This window comes from Chlorocebus sabaeus, chromosome 1, assembly GCF_047675955.1.
Source record: "Chlorocebus sabaeus isolate Y175 chromosome 1, mChlSab1.0.hap1, whole genome shotgun sequence".
NCBI classification, from domain to species: Eukaryota; Metazoa; Chordata; class Mammalia; order Primates; family Cercopithecidae; genus Chlorocebus; species Chlorocebus sabaeus.
In genome coordinates this window covers 51,941,664-51,959,920 of record NC_132904.1, presented here as the reverse complement: position 1 = coordinate 51,959,920, position 18,257 = coordinate 51,941,664, and the positions used below count along the sequence as shown (strand labels likewise).

General features: G+C 43.3%; 1 protein-coding gene and 1 non-coding gene across 9 annotated transcripts in view; one reads left to right on the top strand and one right to left on the bottom strand.

Moving 5' to 3' along the window:
* TEAD1 (TEA domain transcription factor 1) overlaps nt 1-18,257 on the top strand; it is a 272,153-nt gene that overhangs the window by 217,958 nt on the left and 35,938 nt on the right. For all 8 annotated transcript variants that reach the window (XM_008006492.3, XM_073018192.1, XM_008006509.3 and 5 more), the window contains one exon: nt 12,061-12,234. In XM_008006492.3, the coding sequence (XP_008004683.1) occupies nt 12,061-12,234 (174 nt within the window). The remainder of the gene's footprint in view (nt 1-12,060; nt 12,235-18,257) is intronic.
* Nucleotides 15,610-15,781, bottom strand: LOC119624626 (small Cajal body-specific RNA 16). The gene has a single exon (XR_005240782.2).

The following is an 18,257-nucleotide window of genomic DNA, read 5'->3' as shown; positions in this document are numbered from 1 at the left end:
ATCGTCCCATCTCAGCCTCCCAAGTAGCTGGGACTATAGGCATGCGCCACCACGCCCAGCTGATTTCTGTATTTTTAGTAGAGATGGGGTTTTACCATGTTGCCCAAGCTGGTCTTGAACTCCTGGGCTCAAGCGATCCACCCACCTCAGCCTCCCAAAGTGCTGAGATTACAGGTGTGAGCCACCATACCCAACCAGGAAACTTATTTGTATATTATGTCAATAATGATCATCACCAGCATTTATGAGCTCTGTTTTAGTATGCTGAGCATTATGTCCAGTCTATACATAAAGGAACCGTGGCTCAGAAATGCTAAATAAAGTTATCAAGATCTATCTCCAAGACCGGTGACTGTGCCAAGGTTTACCACCACTCTGTATTCTTAACCACATCACTGTACTTTTGAAGAAATAAAGACAAAGTTCGAAAGTTAAAAATAGCTGTCTGTAAAGTAGGAGCTCCCCAAGCAAGGCCAGACCTCTGAGGGCCTTCCACACTGGGTAGATGGTTACTCTGGGTTTCCTCTGAGTTCCTTTTCCAACCCATAGAAAATTGTCTTCCACAAAACCAGTCTCTGGTGCCAAAAAGGCTGGGGACCGCTGCTTTAGAGCCTATCTTTCATCATGCTCTAGTTGCAGCAAAGAGGTGACTGATACTAGAATTCTTAGCAGCTGTTTGAGATTTGGGGCAAATTACCTCACAGCTCAGCCTCAGTTTCCAGTCTGTCTTAAGTGGACATAACAGGATCGCTGCCACGCTCACTGTGATAATTACATTTAGTAATATCTCTGAACATACTGAGCACTCCACAAATGCTTCTGAACCTGAATGTCTTACAGTAATGTGAAAGGAAATTGAGCCAGAGATCTGGACAGGGATCAAGCTTGTGAGAATGTGCTCACTAGGTGCTTTGGACTCTACTGAAATTCTAACAGGAGTCAGAATATTTTTCAGTTACTTTTGAGAAGGAGTCTTGCTCTGTCGCCCAGGCTGGAGTGCAGTGGTGCAACCATGACTCACTGCAACCTCCACCTCTCGGGTTCAAACAATTCCCCTGCCTCAGCCTCCCAAGTAGCTGGGATTACAGGCGTGAGGCACCATGCTGGCTAATTTTTGTACTTTTAGTAGAGACAAGGTTTTGTCATATTGTCCAGACTGGTGTCAAACTCCTGACCTCAAGTGATTTGCCTGCCTCAGCCTCCCAAAGTGCTGGGATTACAGATGTGAACCACCATGCACGGCCTCAGTTAATTTTTAAAATCAATTAAACCTTTCATAGAGGTAGTAAATTTATGTGGTCAAAAAATCTCCAAGCATAAGAGAATGGAAGGGAGACGTCTCTTCCTTCTCATTCCTATCCTACCCTTAAGTAGGTAGCCACTGTTACTATTCTCTTATGAGGCTTTGTAGATTTTAATGCATGTACAGTCTAAGATGAATATGTATTCTCCTACCTCACCCTGCTTTTTAAAGCGAGGATGTGATCTGATTTGTACTTCAGGAGAGAGCCAGGGCTGGAGGAAACTGTACTATTGGCCAGCTGGTGGCTGATGAGGACCAAACCAGGGCAGGGACCGTGGCTGAGGAAATGGCAGAGGGGAGAGATGTCACAGAGATAAAATTAAAAAGCCTCGTGGATTAATGAGCTGTGAGAAGAGGAGGATAAATGGTAATGACTGGGTGTTTGAGACCAAGGATGCCGATATAATTTGAAGAGTCCTGCAACAGAGGAGGAAGCAGGACTGCTAAGAACTGACTTGGTAATAATGCTTTTGCCTTTCATTCTCAAAATAAGCTTGTTGAAATATGTATTGGAGACAGGAAAGCTCAGAGAGTTTAAGTAACTTCACCTGGGACCTGGCTAATAGATGGCAGGGTTGACTATTTGAACTTTGTCTGAATTTCACAGTGTATAAGAAAGTGACACCCCATTATCTGGAAAACGGAAAATGGGAAGGGCAGGGATGGTTCTCCATCCACAGATGGACATTTCATTTGGGCTGCAGGAGAGGAGAGAGTTCCTGAAGGGGCACTGGGCTTAGTGATGGCAGCCCCCTCAGCCAGAAGGAAGTGAGTGTTGCTGCCTGGTGTCCTGGCCCTTACCTTTATTTCTAAGGGGCTGGACCTCCTGGATGTGGAGGTGGGAGTTAGCAGTCTTCATAGTCAGAGGGAGCCCAAGATCTCCCCTCTGGGGGACTGACAGGCCTGTGGTCGAGCCCGCATGGAAGGTCTGCAAATATATCCTGCAGATAACATGATTCTTTTTCCTAAAGGCAGTTGGTCAAATGTGAGCCCAAGGATGATTTAATTTCACATTTTTATACTTCTTTCAATGGCCTAAATTCACAGATAACTAAAATTCCTTTGTCAGAACACAGATCCTGTCTTGGTTTGGAAAATGGGATCAGGACAGCTCTAAGGACATATGACATTGATGAGGCCTGTGGAAGAAAGAAGAGGGGATGACTGTGCATGGGGGTTAGGTTGGAGACACAAGATGAGAAGCAAGATTTTGGCTGGGCTCGGTGGTTCTTGCCTGTAATCCCAGCACTTTGGGAGGCCAAGGTGTGTGGGTCACCTGAGGTCAGGAGTTCAAGACCAGCCTGGCCAACATGGTGAAACCCCCGCTTCTACAGAAATACAAAACTTAGCTGGGCATGATGGCAGGTGCCTGTAATCCCAGCTACTCAGGAGGCTGAGGCGGGAGATTCGCTTGAACGTGGGAGGCAGAGGTTGCAGTGAGCTGAGATTGCGCCATTACACTCCAGCGTGGGTGACAGAGGAGACTCTGTCTCTAAAATATAAATAAAAAAGCAGCAGCAGCAAAGTTTAAATTTCCGGTTGCCAGGAGGGTTCTTGCCTTTATCCTGGGCAGGACGGAGAAGGGCACCGGTGTCTGGAGAAGCTTCCTAGTTTTATAGTGGCTGCCGAGGCAGTTGCTCCATCTTGGTGTGGAGAACGGCTGTTTGAACAAATCTGGTTTCTGGTCCTTCAGAAAAGAGGCTCCTTCTCTCCCGTAGTTCAGGGCTTGGAAGTGATCTCATGCCAGTAAGCCACGTCACCAGCATCTACGCGACTCTGTGTGGCCTGGGCAGAACTTTCACATTGACTGTTTCATTTGACCTTGGATACAGGCAAGGGTTCATCACTGCTCAGATGAGGAAGCCAAGGCCCAGAAAGGTTAAGCTACTTGCCTCAAGCCACTCAGCTCAAAAATAGCAGAGCCTAGATATTCTAACCCAGGTGTCATTAATGTGCCCATCTCATGCTTTGGAATAAGTGATCGGAAAGTACATTTGTCCTTCCAGGTTTGGGGAGGAAGGCTGCAGCTGGTCTGACAGTTGGCTGTGCTCAGTCCTTGAATTTATCTCAGGTTTTTCTCATGTTTTTCTAAGCCTGGTCTTCCAGTAGGACATAGGAGATGGAGTGTCTCTCGGGGAAGGGGACGATGGCTCAGTGTGGAGCTCCCCTGTGCCCCTCACAAACCTGAGCCCTTGCCGAGCCACCTGTGAGCCCCTCCAGGCCCAGGGCATACCCTCTTGTGGCGGCAACCTGTCTGCTGGTGCTTTGTACTCAGTGTTTCTGAGATGCTCTGGCCACTCCCCCTCTTTCTTCATTACCCTTTGGGAAGGAGGCCACTGAAAGCATCTGAAAATCCGGGTTCTATAGACATTTCGCAGAGGCCCCAGCCAGGCCCCCTCTGCTTTCTTTGGCAGGTCGGCACCCCATGCACCTGCCTTCCTGGTTGCTCACTCAGCTGGTGGGCCTTTCAGCTGCACTTCTGTGGGGAAGACATACTCTTGTCTAAGGAAGCAGTAGCCCCTCTGTGGAGATGGTGCTGGGAGTGGGAGGTGGGAAGGATGCATCTTGGTGTGAGATCCTGGAAGGAGAGATTCACTTGTTTCTTGTTTCTCATGTTTCTCTCTGGAAAGAGCGAGGGGCATAGGATGAAGTGGCATGTCAGGGCCAGGTGGCCAGAACAGGGCTGGTGCCCTGAACAGTGAGCTGAGGAGAGAACTCACTTCAGATTCACTTTCTCCTGGGCAGGAACCGTGAGCACAGATAGGCAAGCTCCTGGGCTGAATGTGCGGGAACCTTTCTTGGCTTGGCTCCGCAGCCGTTCCTTATCCCCCCAGGGGCCACCACAGGCTGCCCAGCCTGCCTTGGGGGTTAGCTGTACAGATATTCCCGGCAGGACCGTGACAAGAAGTAAATGTAGGCGATTTGTCCTTGTTCTGTTCCAGCTTGTACATTAGCATCCCTTGACATGAGTTATTTGTCTTGATTTCTTTAAATTCCTAAGTGGATTATAATTTTTCTCTTGGTATTATTTGACAGCAGTCATTTTTCAAGGTTTCACTACGTTCTTCAAATACTTAGAATTTTTGGAACAAGTTTAGGAAAAGACTGCCATCTTCAGGTTGGACGGTGCAGTGCAGGGCCCAGTGTGTCTGAGGGCACCTCGCGGATGCTGAGAACTAGCAGATTTGTAGTGTAGGGCTTTTTCTTCCTTTTCCACAAAGTTTGAACTGCCTTCATCAGAGATCGCTAGAATGTATTGGCAGTCCTTTTAAAAAGAGAAAAAAGCCCCAGTGACCACTGTTGGAAGTTGTACGTTGTGATTTGTTTCATCTACAGTGATGGGCAACCTCCTAGGCTGCCCCCACGCCACTTTTGGGAACAGACTTTGCATGCCTTAGAGGAAGGTAGGAAGCAGGTATCTGGAGAGGGTACTGTGTGCCTGAGGGAAATGCGGAGGCCAGACCCCACAAGACTTCCCTGCACTGCCGCTACCCTGCACCCTAGCACCGATGGTAACATCAGAACAGTAGGAATCGCCTTAATGTGTCTGAAACTTTCCCTCTCTTCATTTCTGCTTTAAGTTTTAATATGTCCAGTTTTTTGTTTTCAGAGGGACAGTATTAATTTCACATTATTTCGTCCAAAGTAAAGAAACATCATGATTCTTCCAAAAAGTAACAACAACAAATTATGTGCTATGTATGGTGTTATGTATTCCTTGCATTATCTCATTTAATATTCTTGACACTCTGACACAGTAGGTACTATTATTATTCCTGCATTATATTTCTACTAAGTATACGTATTTCCACTATGGATGTGGAAACTGCAGCAGAGAGGGCTATAATCACTTGCCCTGGATGACTCAGTTGGAAAGTGGTGCCCCACTGTTTGAATTCAAACCCAGATCCCTCCTGACTCCACAGTCCAGGTGCTCATCACTTCTCACTGCAGGCTCGCTAAGCAGCAAAGAACAGCAAGGACCAGAAAACAAAGTGACGTCATAGAGCAGCTTTGAAGGAAGACGAAGTCCTTTATTAACCCCCCAGGGTATCTCAGAAGCCCTTTGCAAGTGAATGGTTGAGTTTTGAGGGTTGCATTCACCTTTATTTTTGTTTGCAACTGCTATGAAGAGTAACTGGAGGGATGATAGCAATAGAAAGAGAAAATGCACATTTCTCCAAGTCAAAATAGAAATCCACATATTCAGATGGCATCAGGTACCGCATGGCATCCTTGATCCATGTAGGGTTTTACTGGTGCAACAGCTGTCCTTTTGGTGAACCCTACCTGCAGACAAGCATCCCAGCTCCTGTCCAGCTGTCCTGAGCATTTGAGATGTAGGAAAGCTTTGCAGGCTGACCCAAGCTCCTTTAGAGCCCAAGGAACTTGTGGCCAACACAGAATAAACATCCTGAAGTAGTGTGTTTTGCTTCCTTTTACGGTTCTTTCCCTTCCTCAGAAAAACTCCATAATCTTTCAAGATAGGTTTTGATTGGTGGTTTATTTAATAAAATAATTGTGTAAGCCAAATTGAAGTGCATGGCCCATAGGAAAAGCAGTATTCTGCTGCTTCATGACTCCTCACCTCCCAGTTCTACTTTTTGGGGACCATTGTTTGCAGCTTTTTCAGCCATTTCTTTGTATTAATATATTTACCTCCACCTTTCTAAATAACATGCTTATATTGTATATCTTATTCCATTGATTTTAGGCCTCATCTATTGACTTCTTAACATAGAAGACTACGATTTAGTTCTCTAAATTTAGTATATGCCCCCCCACCCATCTTCCTTTCAGTCCCCTTAGGTACTTATATCACGTTAAAAAAAAATTAACATTCAGTTAATTTTACAAACTCATATAAATTTTGCACACAGCGTGGTTAATGTTATATATTGGAACCATTTTCTTAATTGTAAAACTTTTTTTTTTTTTTCCTGGGGTATATGGTTGTCTTTTAAAAAAATTGTTCAGTTTTACATACCTACACCAATTCATCCTCCAAGTTTCCAGGAGAACTCTTATGTTCTTCTCCAGATGGTGAGATATAAATCAGGTCTATTCTCTTGGTGACATCCTGCCAGGAGTTCTCAGCTCCATGGATCCACTCTGGACTGGTTGCTGACCTGGCTGGTTTCTTCCCGTTTCTTCTATGTTAGGCCCCATCTCTTTTTAAAATTTATTCCCTCATTTTGTAGGAACATATCCTTCTATAGCTCCCTGGGAACAAGTTGCAAGGAAGGTCAGTTTTCCGATACCTTAAATATCTGAAAGGGTGTTCTGCTTTCATGTATAGTGGGTAACTTGGTGTTCATTATGGTTTTTGCCTTGGACTTGTGAAACTTTATTCATGTTTTCTAGGTGATTTCCATATGTTTTCTCCTTGCTAATGAACAATACTGTATGTTTAATGTTGGAGAATAAGATCATTCTTATAAAAAGAGCAGATAAATGCTGATTTAGTTAATGTGATATGTAGAAGTGGTATTGACTGTATTTATTATCCGCATCTTCTCTGTAGGAATTTATGAGAACATATATTTATTTGGGAAAGATATAATTCTTAGAGGCAATAAGCTTGCTCTGTACAATCACTCTGTAGGTTCTACGAAGATGAGCACTTTGTTGTTAGCTCATGGATGCCTGGTGCCTAGCACAGTGCCTGGCATATATGATGGATGATAGGTGTGCTGGTTCATTCTACTAAAATCTGTAGAAGAAACAGGCAGAGTGAGTACCTTTTCCATCGTTGACCTCGAGATGTTGATTATCAGTTGTGCCTCTACTGAGTGCCTAGGGGACTCTTTTGGAGAAGTCAAAATTAGCCTCTGCTTTGGATATTGAGGAAATCTAGTCTTGGGCCTTGTATATGTGAGTCATTGACATTCACTCTTTTTCTGCTTATATCTTGCTTCCAAATGTCTGTTTTCTTTTATGAGTGTTTGTGTTGTGCCCTATAGAACAGAATTGCCCTTTTTTGTTTTATGTGCCACCTTCACTTTTGGGGAAACCACCATTGCTGGAGAAGAAATGGGATTTATTTGGGAAGGAGGGAAGCAAATAAATAATCCACCTTAGCACACTTCCCTTATAAGGACAACTGGCAAGACTGGAAATAGAGCCTCACCAAAAGATTTTTAGATTAATTTCATTAAAACTTGAACCCAACATATAGATTTCTTCCTTTCAGCCTTCTGGATTTGGGGACAGAAGGATTCCTGACCTACCCAGGTTGAATGAAGTGGAGAGGGTGGTCTGTTTGTTTCAATGCTGTGGTCTCCAGGGCACCTTCTGTAGTACTTTATATTCTTAGAAACAGAGTCACCACCTCTTGGCAGCAGTGAAGCCACTCAGATGCCAATGGTCAGAGTTTGGTTTCAAGTCACCAGCCTTGTAGAGACAGTGCCCAATTTCCTTTGGCAAAGACAGCCTGCCCTTCTCTGTTCATTTCAGCCTTGAACACAGAGGTAAATTCCTCAAAATAGAAACCTTTGTGGACTCTGTCTGATGCGTTTGTGAATCATGTTTGTCCATAATTCCAATTTAACTTCATAGAAGCTTTAAAACATGGTTTAGTTTTTTTGTTGTTGTTCCTTTCCCAAATCAACTTTCAAAAAACGTTGGTTTAACGGTGTTGGAAAGGCTTAGACATTTTCTTCTGGGGGACAGTGTGATTGATGTTTGCAGCAAATGCAAGGGCTGTGGTGTTGACAGATCCAAGTTTTATTAACTCCAGGACTATTCCTGGATGTATGACCTCAGGCAAGTCAGTTCATCTCTAAGCTTCTATTTCCTTGTCTGTGAAATGATTTAAATTAAATCCACCTCCAGCAGCATCATGAGGCAAAGATTACCTGAGATCACATCTATAAGCAACACCATTGCTCACAGTGCCCAGTGGACACAAGTTCTCTGCCTTCCTTCAGGCACAGGTGAGAGGCCCACACCCTGAGCAGCTGGTTATGAGTGGGCCACGATCAGGGATTTGAACAGTCACTTGGCTTCACTGCTTGTTCCCAGCTCTTGGCTTATTTGTGTTTTTTTTTTTTTTTTTTAACTAGGCAGGAGGGATAGCAAAAGCAGGAAAGTTCTTTTGCTTCTACCTCAGGATCTAGTGAATCTCACATGATAATAAACTATAACAGTGGTCATTTTAGCTATAATTTATTGAACATGAACACTTCTTTTTTTTTGTTTTATTTTGTTTTGAGATGGAATCTCTCTTATGCTCAGGCTGTGTAGTGGTGTGATCTTGGCTCACTGCAGTCTCTGCCTCCTGGGTTCAAGCAATTCTCCTGCCTCAGCCTCCCGAGTAGCTGGGATTACAGGTGCGTGCCACCAGACCCAGCTAATTTTTGTATTTTTAGTAGAGACGAGGTTTCTCCATGTTGGCCAGGCTGGTCCTGAACTCCTGACCTCAAGTGATCCACCTTCCTCGGCCTCCCAAGTTCTGGTATTAGAGATGTGAGCCACCAATCCCAGCCCCTGTCAAACATTTCTTATATGCCAGGTCCTATGCCGGGCACCTTCTGAGCATTAGTTCCTTTAATATTCACATATGTTGCAAATATTATAGCTATTATATCCCCATTGCACAGATGAGAAGTCTGAGGTTTCAGGTTTGTGTCTGGCTCCAAGGCTTTTGTGCTTTACACTCAGCACCTTGCTTTTCAGGTGCACCTTCATGGTCCCCATCGGTATGTGGTAGATTTTACCCCCATTCACCTTCTTGACCTGTGGATGTCAGGGCCATGGTCCCCATTTCCAGCAGTGCAGTGCAGTGCAAGGGACATTTTAATGTTAAGCGCAAAGACTTCAAGTTTCCCAGCTTCTCAACTTTATCGCAGCTAGCGAGGCAGAACAGCTAGGAGTGAGGAGCCTGAAGGGAGACTCAGATTCAGCTCAGTGGGTCCCCAAGGCTTGTGTCTCATGCCTCCCGTAAATTCACTCCCTGCAGAAGGCACTAGAATAGACAGAAACGGTGCCTTCCAGAACTGGGGAGGTCTGAGAGCTAGCTGTAAGCAGAAGTTATAAGTCAGGGTTGGATGGATGGATACATAGCCATTTGTCTAGGTAATAAAGAAACAGTACCTTTTGCTGTGTACTCCACGTTCCACTTTGTGTTTCTGATTGCCTTTATACCGGCGTCTGTGCCCACACCTTTGCCTGTGTTTTTTTTTTTTTTTTTTTTTCACTTTTGCCCACTGAGACTAGAAAAACCAGAAGTTTCTTAGCAGCTATGACTGTGCCTCATACATTTCCATGGGCTGTTGTTTATAATTGGAAAAAGTGATGTGGCAACATTTGAGAAAATGTATAAAAAGCTCAAAGATATTCCCTCCTACCCTTATAATCTCACCTCTTCCCACCCCCAAGTCTCACTTCCCTGACACAGTAGCTTTTACTTTTAATCTGTTTAAAAATAATTTCTTCTTTCTTCTCAGGCATACATTATTGTTTTATAGTATCTCCCAGCTTCTATCTTAATGCCAGGCAGCTAGTCCATGCAGCTGCATCCATGTCAGAGCTTGATAGGGTCTTCTTTTTCACTTCACCTGATATCTTTTAGGATTTTTGAAGCTTTGGAAAAGATACCACTCTGCTGTTGAATAGGAGAGGGACCTGGTCCTCTTCCAAAAGATAGTGGCTCCAGTTGCACTGCCCCTGTATGCAACACTGGCATCAGATGGAGTGTCCAGCCTCCTGTCTTTTGGCATGGTGGCCAGAGATCCAAATGTGGGTAGCAGGTTATAGATTTAAACCAGTACTCCTTCAGGATATATTTCACTGGATTTTGTGACCAAGTTTGAGAAACTCTAGATTATATGTTTAAAAATGTTTTTTTATGGAAGTGCCTTTTTAAGAGATAAGGTCTTACTCTGTTGCCCAGGCTGGAGTGCAGTGACATGATCATAGCTCCATTGCACCTTTGATTTTCCAGGCTCAAGTGATCCTCCTGCCTTAGCCTCCAAGGAGCTGGGACTACAGGCATGCACCGCCACACCTGGTGAATTTTTTTTTTTTTTTTTTTTTTCTGGTAGAGCTGAGGTCTCACTGTGTTGTCCAGGCTGTTCTTGAACTCTTGAGCTTCAATGATTCTCCCTCCTTGGCCTTCCAAGGTGCTGATATTAAAGGCATGAGCCACCACGCCCAGTCAGTGGCACTGCTTTTAATACTCTTAATATTTACTTTGAATCTCTAAGAGGAGAAGTCTTATTAAAACAATAATAGCTAGATTTTATTGAGTGCTTATTCTTGTTAGATCTAGGATCCCTGGTGAAGCCTGTGGAGTGTCTCGTTTAAACCCTGTAACAATCCAGTGAAGTGAATGCTATCACGGTCCCCATTTTAGAGACTTGAGAGGCACTTGCCCAGTATCATAGCCAATTTGCCTTAGGCACAGTGTTTTGTACTTGAGCAGGATGAGTCTACCACACAATCTTGTTTTGTTGTTTTTTTTTTAAAGCAGGCCCCGATGATTAGGTTCCAGGGACCCTATATTCTTAAACCATGTATAATACTCAGCTTTGCCCAAGCCTTCTGTTACTTGGGACCTCCTGTGGAATAGATTAGTACTCAGTATAGTAGTTGGAGAATTGCCAGTTTAACTTGGAATGTGAGCAGACCTGGACTGCTAGATAAAGAAGGCAGATGGAGTTTCTCATTGAAATCTGTTTGGTTCTGAGGCCCATGGAGCCCCTGCATCCCCAGGTTTCTTGGTCTGTGTCACATTATGTTGGTGTTACTGCCTATGCAGTGGGAGAGGCATGCCTGAAGGGTCTCTGGAGTATAGCGTCTAGACCAGTGGTTCTCAAATTTGGCTATATATTGGAATTCGCTGAAGAAGCTTTAAAAATTACTGATGTTTGACCTCATTCTCACTCATTCCAGTTTAATCTAGATTGTGCTCAGGCCTTTGTGATGTTTAAATGCTCCTTGGTTATTCTGATGTAGCCTGGGTTGAGACCCATTGGTTTGGACACACTCCTTTGTGGTCCAGTTACCATGTCTTATCCCAAAGCAAGGGGAAGAAAAGGGTTCACTTTGTGAGTGAAATGACTTAACGTGGTTTAGAGGTTTTTGTTTGTTTTGTCATGAATGAGTGACCTATGTTCTTTTTCATCAGCCATGTATGGCCTTGTAGATTTTCTCTGTGATCTATACCCCCATCCTAACTTTGCACTGACAGTGACATATTGAGCAGCCCTTATGCAGAAGTTTTGGATTGGTTACTAAGGGGACTGGTGACAAAGAGGCTCAGCACTCTTACTCCTACTGGAAGAAGGAAGTGGGTACCATTGCTAAGATCACTCTATCCACGCTGTTCCAGGAGAGCTGAGACAAGAAGTGCATTCTGGGTTATGACATGAGCTAACTGCACACAGATTTCTTATTGGACTCCAAAGAGTATCACTGTCATTTTCAGTTTTGTCAGGTGAAATTGGGTAATATAATTGTTGCTTGGTTTGGTAGCTGGGTAACTTAAGCTGTTGTAATTAATGTGTCTGCAAAAAAAAGCCTTTTTTAGGTATTTCGGGAAATACATGTCCTTGTCAGTAAAAAACAATGATTGTCTCCATCCTAAGCTATAATCGCTTTTCTAAACATGCTCATCATTTCAGAAGCATTGATCCTAGGCTCGAAAGCCTAATTCCAGAATTTTGGTACTACTGCTCTTTATCCAGTTCAAGATGGATGAGTCCCAGGTTGATCAAAGAGTTTGTAATGGGAATGTTTCTTTTGGTTTCTTACAGTACAACAAACACCTCTTCGTGCACATTGGGCATGCCAACCATTCTTACAGTGACCCGTTGCTTGAATCAGTGGACATTCGTCAGATTTATGACAAATTTCCTGAAAAGAAAGGTGGTTTAAAGGAACTGTTTGGAAAGGGCCCTCAAAATGCCTTCTTCCTCGTAAAATTCTGGGTGAGTAAGACATTGCTGTGATTTCCGTGGTTTTTGTCTGAATGGTCACATCTCTTAAGTGAGCACAGTGCAGCACAGCTGGCTGTGGATTTACACTGAGTGCACCTTCATGTGCTTCTGCACAATTGCCAAGGGAGCATGGATTCACACCTGTGAATGGTCCTCATGCCAGCCTTGTGCATCCACATGGCACACCTGGGTGACATTCTCTGTCCCTGCCAAAGGGCAGGAGGGACAAGCAGCCTCTTTGGACTTCACTTACTCACAGATGGCTGGAGTAATAATTGAAAATGTGAGGCACTACACCCTCTTTCTGTTTCTTCTCCATTAATCAGAGCAATCTATACATTCCATTGGTGTGCAGGACCCGGAGCTGGGATGAAGGTAAAGTTACACGCTTCAAGATTTTGTAAGCATCAGAGAGGAAATAGAATTGCTTTGCCCAGTGTATACTTTATTTGTGCTTTAAAATGATAGGCAAATTCCCCTGGCTGCTGCAGCTCTGCCGATGTTCCAGAGCCTCTGAGAGGAGCTTTGCCACTCCTTCGGCACTAGTGAGGCTTGGGCCAGGGGAATGCTAATGGGTCAGAATGGGCGTAAGGATAATGTGTGTGCGCTGAGGCATTAGGCGCACCGGTAGACCAGATAACCTGCTAGCACTCGAGTTTATGATTCCTCAACCTTTACACACATTTTTTTTTAAACTATTGTAAATGTTTGTGCTCCTTAGCATGGCATTAAAGGCCCTTAGCCACTTGGTTCCAGGGTAGCTTCCTCTTGTATCCTGCCAAACCCCTGCTGCCCCACCTGCCCAGTCTATGCTCCGCCTTCTGTTTGTCTAGATGGACTTTCTGCTCCTTTCTGCTTGTACCACTGGGCCAGCTCCTCTTCCATGAGACGATAGCTCCACTATAATAGAACCTTCCCCATGTAAGCAGACCATTGATTTCTCTTCTACTCCCATTGCATTTGGTCATCACTTCCCATGCTGTGTCATGATTGTTTGGATGTGTCCCCCTTCCTCTGGACTCCGCCACAGGGGGCCTTATTCATATAGTGGCTTCCATTTATATGCTTGCTTTGTGCTAGGAGCTGTGCTGAATGCTTTACGTGCATTTCATTTCATCCTCCAAGGTTTAGGTGGAATTTGCCTCAGCTCCACCTAGGAAAAAAGGCTCATAGATCACCAGAGACAGGCTTGTGGGTTGGGTACCTGGAGCTTGACATCAGATCTGTGTGACTTCAGTGTCTCTGCTCTCTTTCCTTGTTGCTTAATCCCTTGTGGACCCTGACCACAGGATCTGTCAACCTAAGCCTCTTCGTATCTCTATACCAAGCAAGAACCCTACACAAAAAAGCCCAACAGATGTGAGAACAAATGGATGAATTAAAGAAAAATTTATGTTTTAGGTTCCTTGGAAGGAAATTTGCATATTAAATTAGCTTGTTTTGTATCTTTTATCATTTTGTGCTTCCATATTGAAATTTGGTTAGTAGGCCAGGCACAGTAGCTCACGCCTGTAATCCCAGCACTTTGGGAGGCTGAGGCAGGGGTATTACATGAGCTCAAGAATTTGAGACCAGCCTGCGCGAAATAGCGAAACCCTGTCTATGGAAAATACAAAATTAGCCAGATGTGGTGGTGCACAACTGTAGTCTGAGCTACTCAGGAGGCTGAGGTGGGAGGGTAGCTTGAGCCCAGGAAGTCGAGGCTGCACTGAGCTATGATTGTGCCCCTGCACTCCCGCGTAAGTAACAGAGCAAGACCCTGTTCCAAAAAAATAAATTTGGGTAGTAGATGTAGCCTTCTACTTATAATAATGGATGTTGGGTCAGTAATACACATGGACAACCTGAAAAATCGATCACAGTCACATTTTCCTTTTCTGAATTGGTGGCTGCCTTCTAGTAATTTGGCTGGTGGTTGGAGATCAGTTATATGGTAACAGAGTAGCTTTCAAAATGTGGCCTGTGAACCCCTAGGGAGTTCCTCGATATCATTTTAATGGGTTGACAAGGTCAAAACTATTTTTGTTGTAATACCAAGACATGATTTGCCTTTTGCATTCTGCTTATATTCACACTGATGGTACAAAAGCAGTGGGATAGAACTGCTTTAGTATGAATCAGAGTAGTGGCTCTGCTGCTAAAATTCATGCAGTTGAAAACAAAAGTCCTTCATGAATTTTATTACAACCTAGAGTACATATTGAAAATGAACACATGAGTCTATCACATCAAGGAAAACAAATGACATTATTTGTTGCTAAAGATAAAATTTGGGCTTTCTTTTTTTTTTGAGAAGGAGTCTTGCTCTGTCTCCCAGGCTGGAGTGCAGTGGCTGGATCTCAGCTCACTGCAAGCCCCGCCTCCCGGGTTTACGCCATTCTCCTGCCTCAGCCTCCCGAGTAGTTGGGACTACAGGCGCCTGCCACCTTGCCTGGCTAGTTTTTTGTATTTTGTAGTAGAAACGGGGTTTCACCATGTTAGCCAGGATGGTCTCGATCTCCTGACCTCGTGATCCGCCCGTCTTGGCCTCCCAAAGTGCTGGGATTACAGGCTTGAGCCACCGCGCCCGGCATAAAATTTGGGCTTTGAAATGAAAATTAGAATATTGGGAAATTTGTGTCTACCTTAGTGAACTTCTCAATACTTAAATACTTTTCTGATAAGATCCACCATGATATTGACAAATGTAATTTGATACAGTGTTAGAGCAATGGATTTAAATGTAACAGAGTTGGAAAAATTCATTGAGATGGTTTCAGATTCCACATTCCAGCCTACCATTAAGAAACTACTACTGCTTGTTGACTTTTGATGTAGTATCAAAGGAAAATGACCAGTATTATCTGAGGAGTCTGTCACATAATGTAAAGCAGAACTACCTGTCTCATTAATTTTTTAAAAATACAGGCATGTTAAATTTTTTTTAAAATGTATATCAACATGTAATTAGCTTATTATTTTTTTTGTTTGAGATGAAGTCTCACTCTTGTCCCCTAGGCTGGAGTGCAATGGCGCAATCTCAGCTCACTGCAACCTCCACCTCCCGGGTTCAAATGATTCTCTTGCCTCAGCCTCCCAAGTAGCTGGGATTACATGCCCAGCTAATTTTTGTATTTTTCATAGAGACGGGGTTTCAACATGTTGGCGAGGCTGGTCTCGAACTCCTGACCTCAGGTGATCCACCTGTCTCGGCCTCCCAAAGTGCTGGGAATTACAGGCGTGAGCAACTGCGCTGGTCTGTTAGCTTATTATTTCTTAAAATGAAGTAATATTTTAAAATTTTCTCAGTTTTAATTTCCAATAAAGAAAATATAGATGTAACCTACAGTAAGCAAAGGTCTTTGAGGTCCTCAATAATTTTTTTGGTCCTGTTTGCAGTATCATACGTGATCACCAAACTGCTGCTAGAATGTTTACGCCTGTTACGGCAAATTCAAAACCCAGGAAAGACGACTCCTAGGAATTTACTTTGGGTCAAGGTCAGGCTGTCTGGTTCATCAATAATTTATTTATGAGTTTAAGGGGGTCCTGTGATCAAAACGTTTGAGAGCCACTATTTTAAAGGGTATAAAAAGAGGTTGTTTATCCATGTGAATGAAAGCTAATTAGAAATTATAGAATGTTATGAAAAGAAACCATTTTCAGTAATTTCAAATTAAACTGTTTTTAAGTAAGATTTCTGATAATTAGCATATTGTTTGAATGTAAAGTAGTATAGAGAGTGCTTAGAAAGTGTTTTTTGGTTTTGCCTCCAAAATTGCCCTTATTTTACCCAGTGGATGATTTTAATAAATATTTTCCATGGTGGAGCCCTTCAGTCGTAAATCCTCAAATAATGAAGTCTAGATTGCAGATGTTTACAGTATGGTAGCTGATGGGAGATGTGCAAATTTAGAAACAATTACTCTGAGATCAGATACTTGTTTATTAAGATTTGCAGAATTAAAATGGAGAACTTCCATGAATGTGATAGAAAACATCACTCCTTCAGTACAGTTGTTAGGAATACTTAACCTTTATAAAGAAATTCAGTCATAACTATGTTAAAATGAAGGAGGGAAGGCAATTTAAATTTGGTTTGCAATTTGAAATGTCGTTGGCTTCCTCTAATGACTCAGTAAGAATGAATTACGTTTAGAATATCTATCATTGGATATCAGTAGGTGCTTCCAGTGGGTGTTTCTGAAGTACGTTTCACACCCCCTTCAAAATATCTTTTAGCAGTATGCTTAGCAGATGTGCTTATTTTTGTTACAACAGAGGCTCTATACCCAGTCCTTTTCTTCTCTCTTTTTCAAATGGCCTAAAGTCTCTAGGCTGTCAGTATCAGCCTGACTCTTACTTGTTCATTTGATTGTTCCTGAATTCGGTTTTCAGAATGTCTGCTATGTCCAACCTGGGCTTGGTCAGGCTAGACCATGTGAGGGGTTTGCTATGGAAAAATACTATGTGTTACCTAAAGTACCTGCACTTAAGCCCCAGATGCAGGCACTTCAGCTCTGCCAGTTGACACTTTGAGGCAAATGGGATGGCGATGAGCCAAGTAGCAGTCACTCCACTTATTTTAGGGTGGAAGACTCTACTGGCATCCCAGGCCCCAAAGCATAAATGAGTAACAGAGTCAAGGATGCCAGCATGAGCACCCCTCTACCGTGTAAGCTTTACATTGTCCATGCCTTCATGGTGTGGGACCCCTTAAAAGCCCCTGTGAATGGCTGTTTATCTGTTAAGATCTTTTTTAAGAGCCTTATTGAGATATAATTTACATACTATAAAAATCACTCATGTTAAATGTACAGTTTAGGCTGGGCACGGTGGCTCACACCTGTAATCTCAGCACTTTGGGAGGCCGAGGCAGGCAGATCATGAGGTCAGGAGATCAAGACCATCCTGGCTAGCATGGTTAAACCCTATCTCTACTAAAAATACAAAAAATTCCCTGGGTGTGGCGGCGGGCGCCTGTAGTCCCAGCTACTCGGGAGGCTGAGGCAAGAGAATGGTGTGAACCTGGGAGGCGGAGCTTGTAGTGAGCCAAGATCGCGCCATTGCACTCCAGCCTGGGCGACAGAGTGAGACTCCTTCTCGGAAAAAAAAAAAAGAGAAAGTACAATTTAGTGATTTTTAGAAAAATTTGCAGAGTTGTGTAATCATACTAAAATCCAGTGTTGGAATTTGTCTGTCATCCCACAAGGATCTCCTGTGCCCATTTGTAGTCAGTTCTTATTTCCACCCCCAGCCCCAGGTAACTATGGATCCACTTTTTGTCTAGATCGGTTTGTCTTTTCTAGACATTTCATATGAATGAAATCATTCAGTGTATTATCTTTCGCAGCTGGCTTATTTTACTAGTGTTGTGTTTGAGGTGCATCCTTTTTATTGTAGAATTAGTGTCCCATCAGATGTATCCCATCACATTTTGCTTTGTTCATTCACTGGTTGATAGGCATGTGGATCATTTCCACTTCAGGCTATTATGAATAATTGCTATGGAGTCTTTGTAGACAATTCTGTGTGGACATACTGTTTCATCTTTCTTGGGGAGCTACCTAGGAGTGGAATTGCTGGGTCCTATGGTGACTCTATGTTTAACATTTTAAGATACTGCTAAACTTCTTTTTTATGTGGTTGTACCATTTTATATTCTCACCAGTAAGATCTTAGGGGTTCCTCTCCTTCAGCCATTATGTCTGCGAGTATTGGGGTACAGATTACAGGGGACATCTTAGATGGGCTGGTAAGCAAAGGCACTGAGACAGGATGTGTGTAACGTATGTTTCAGGTGCATTGAGGTGTGTTGCAGCTGAGTCTTCACTGGTAATGGAAAGATAGGTGGGTAGAAAAATTTGGAAAGAGAAGGAATCAGAATTTAGTTGTGGCAGCAGTAGGGAATAGTTGGTGTTTTAACAATTTTTCAGTCAAGAGAGTAATGGGATTCTTTTTACTGAGTGTTACAGACTCTGCATTTTGCCTTTTCTAGTTTTATTGTTTTCCTTTTCATGACAGCTTCTTATTCA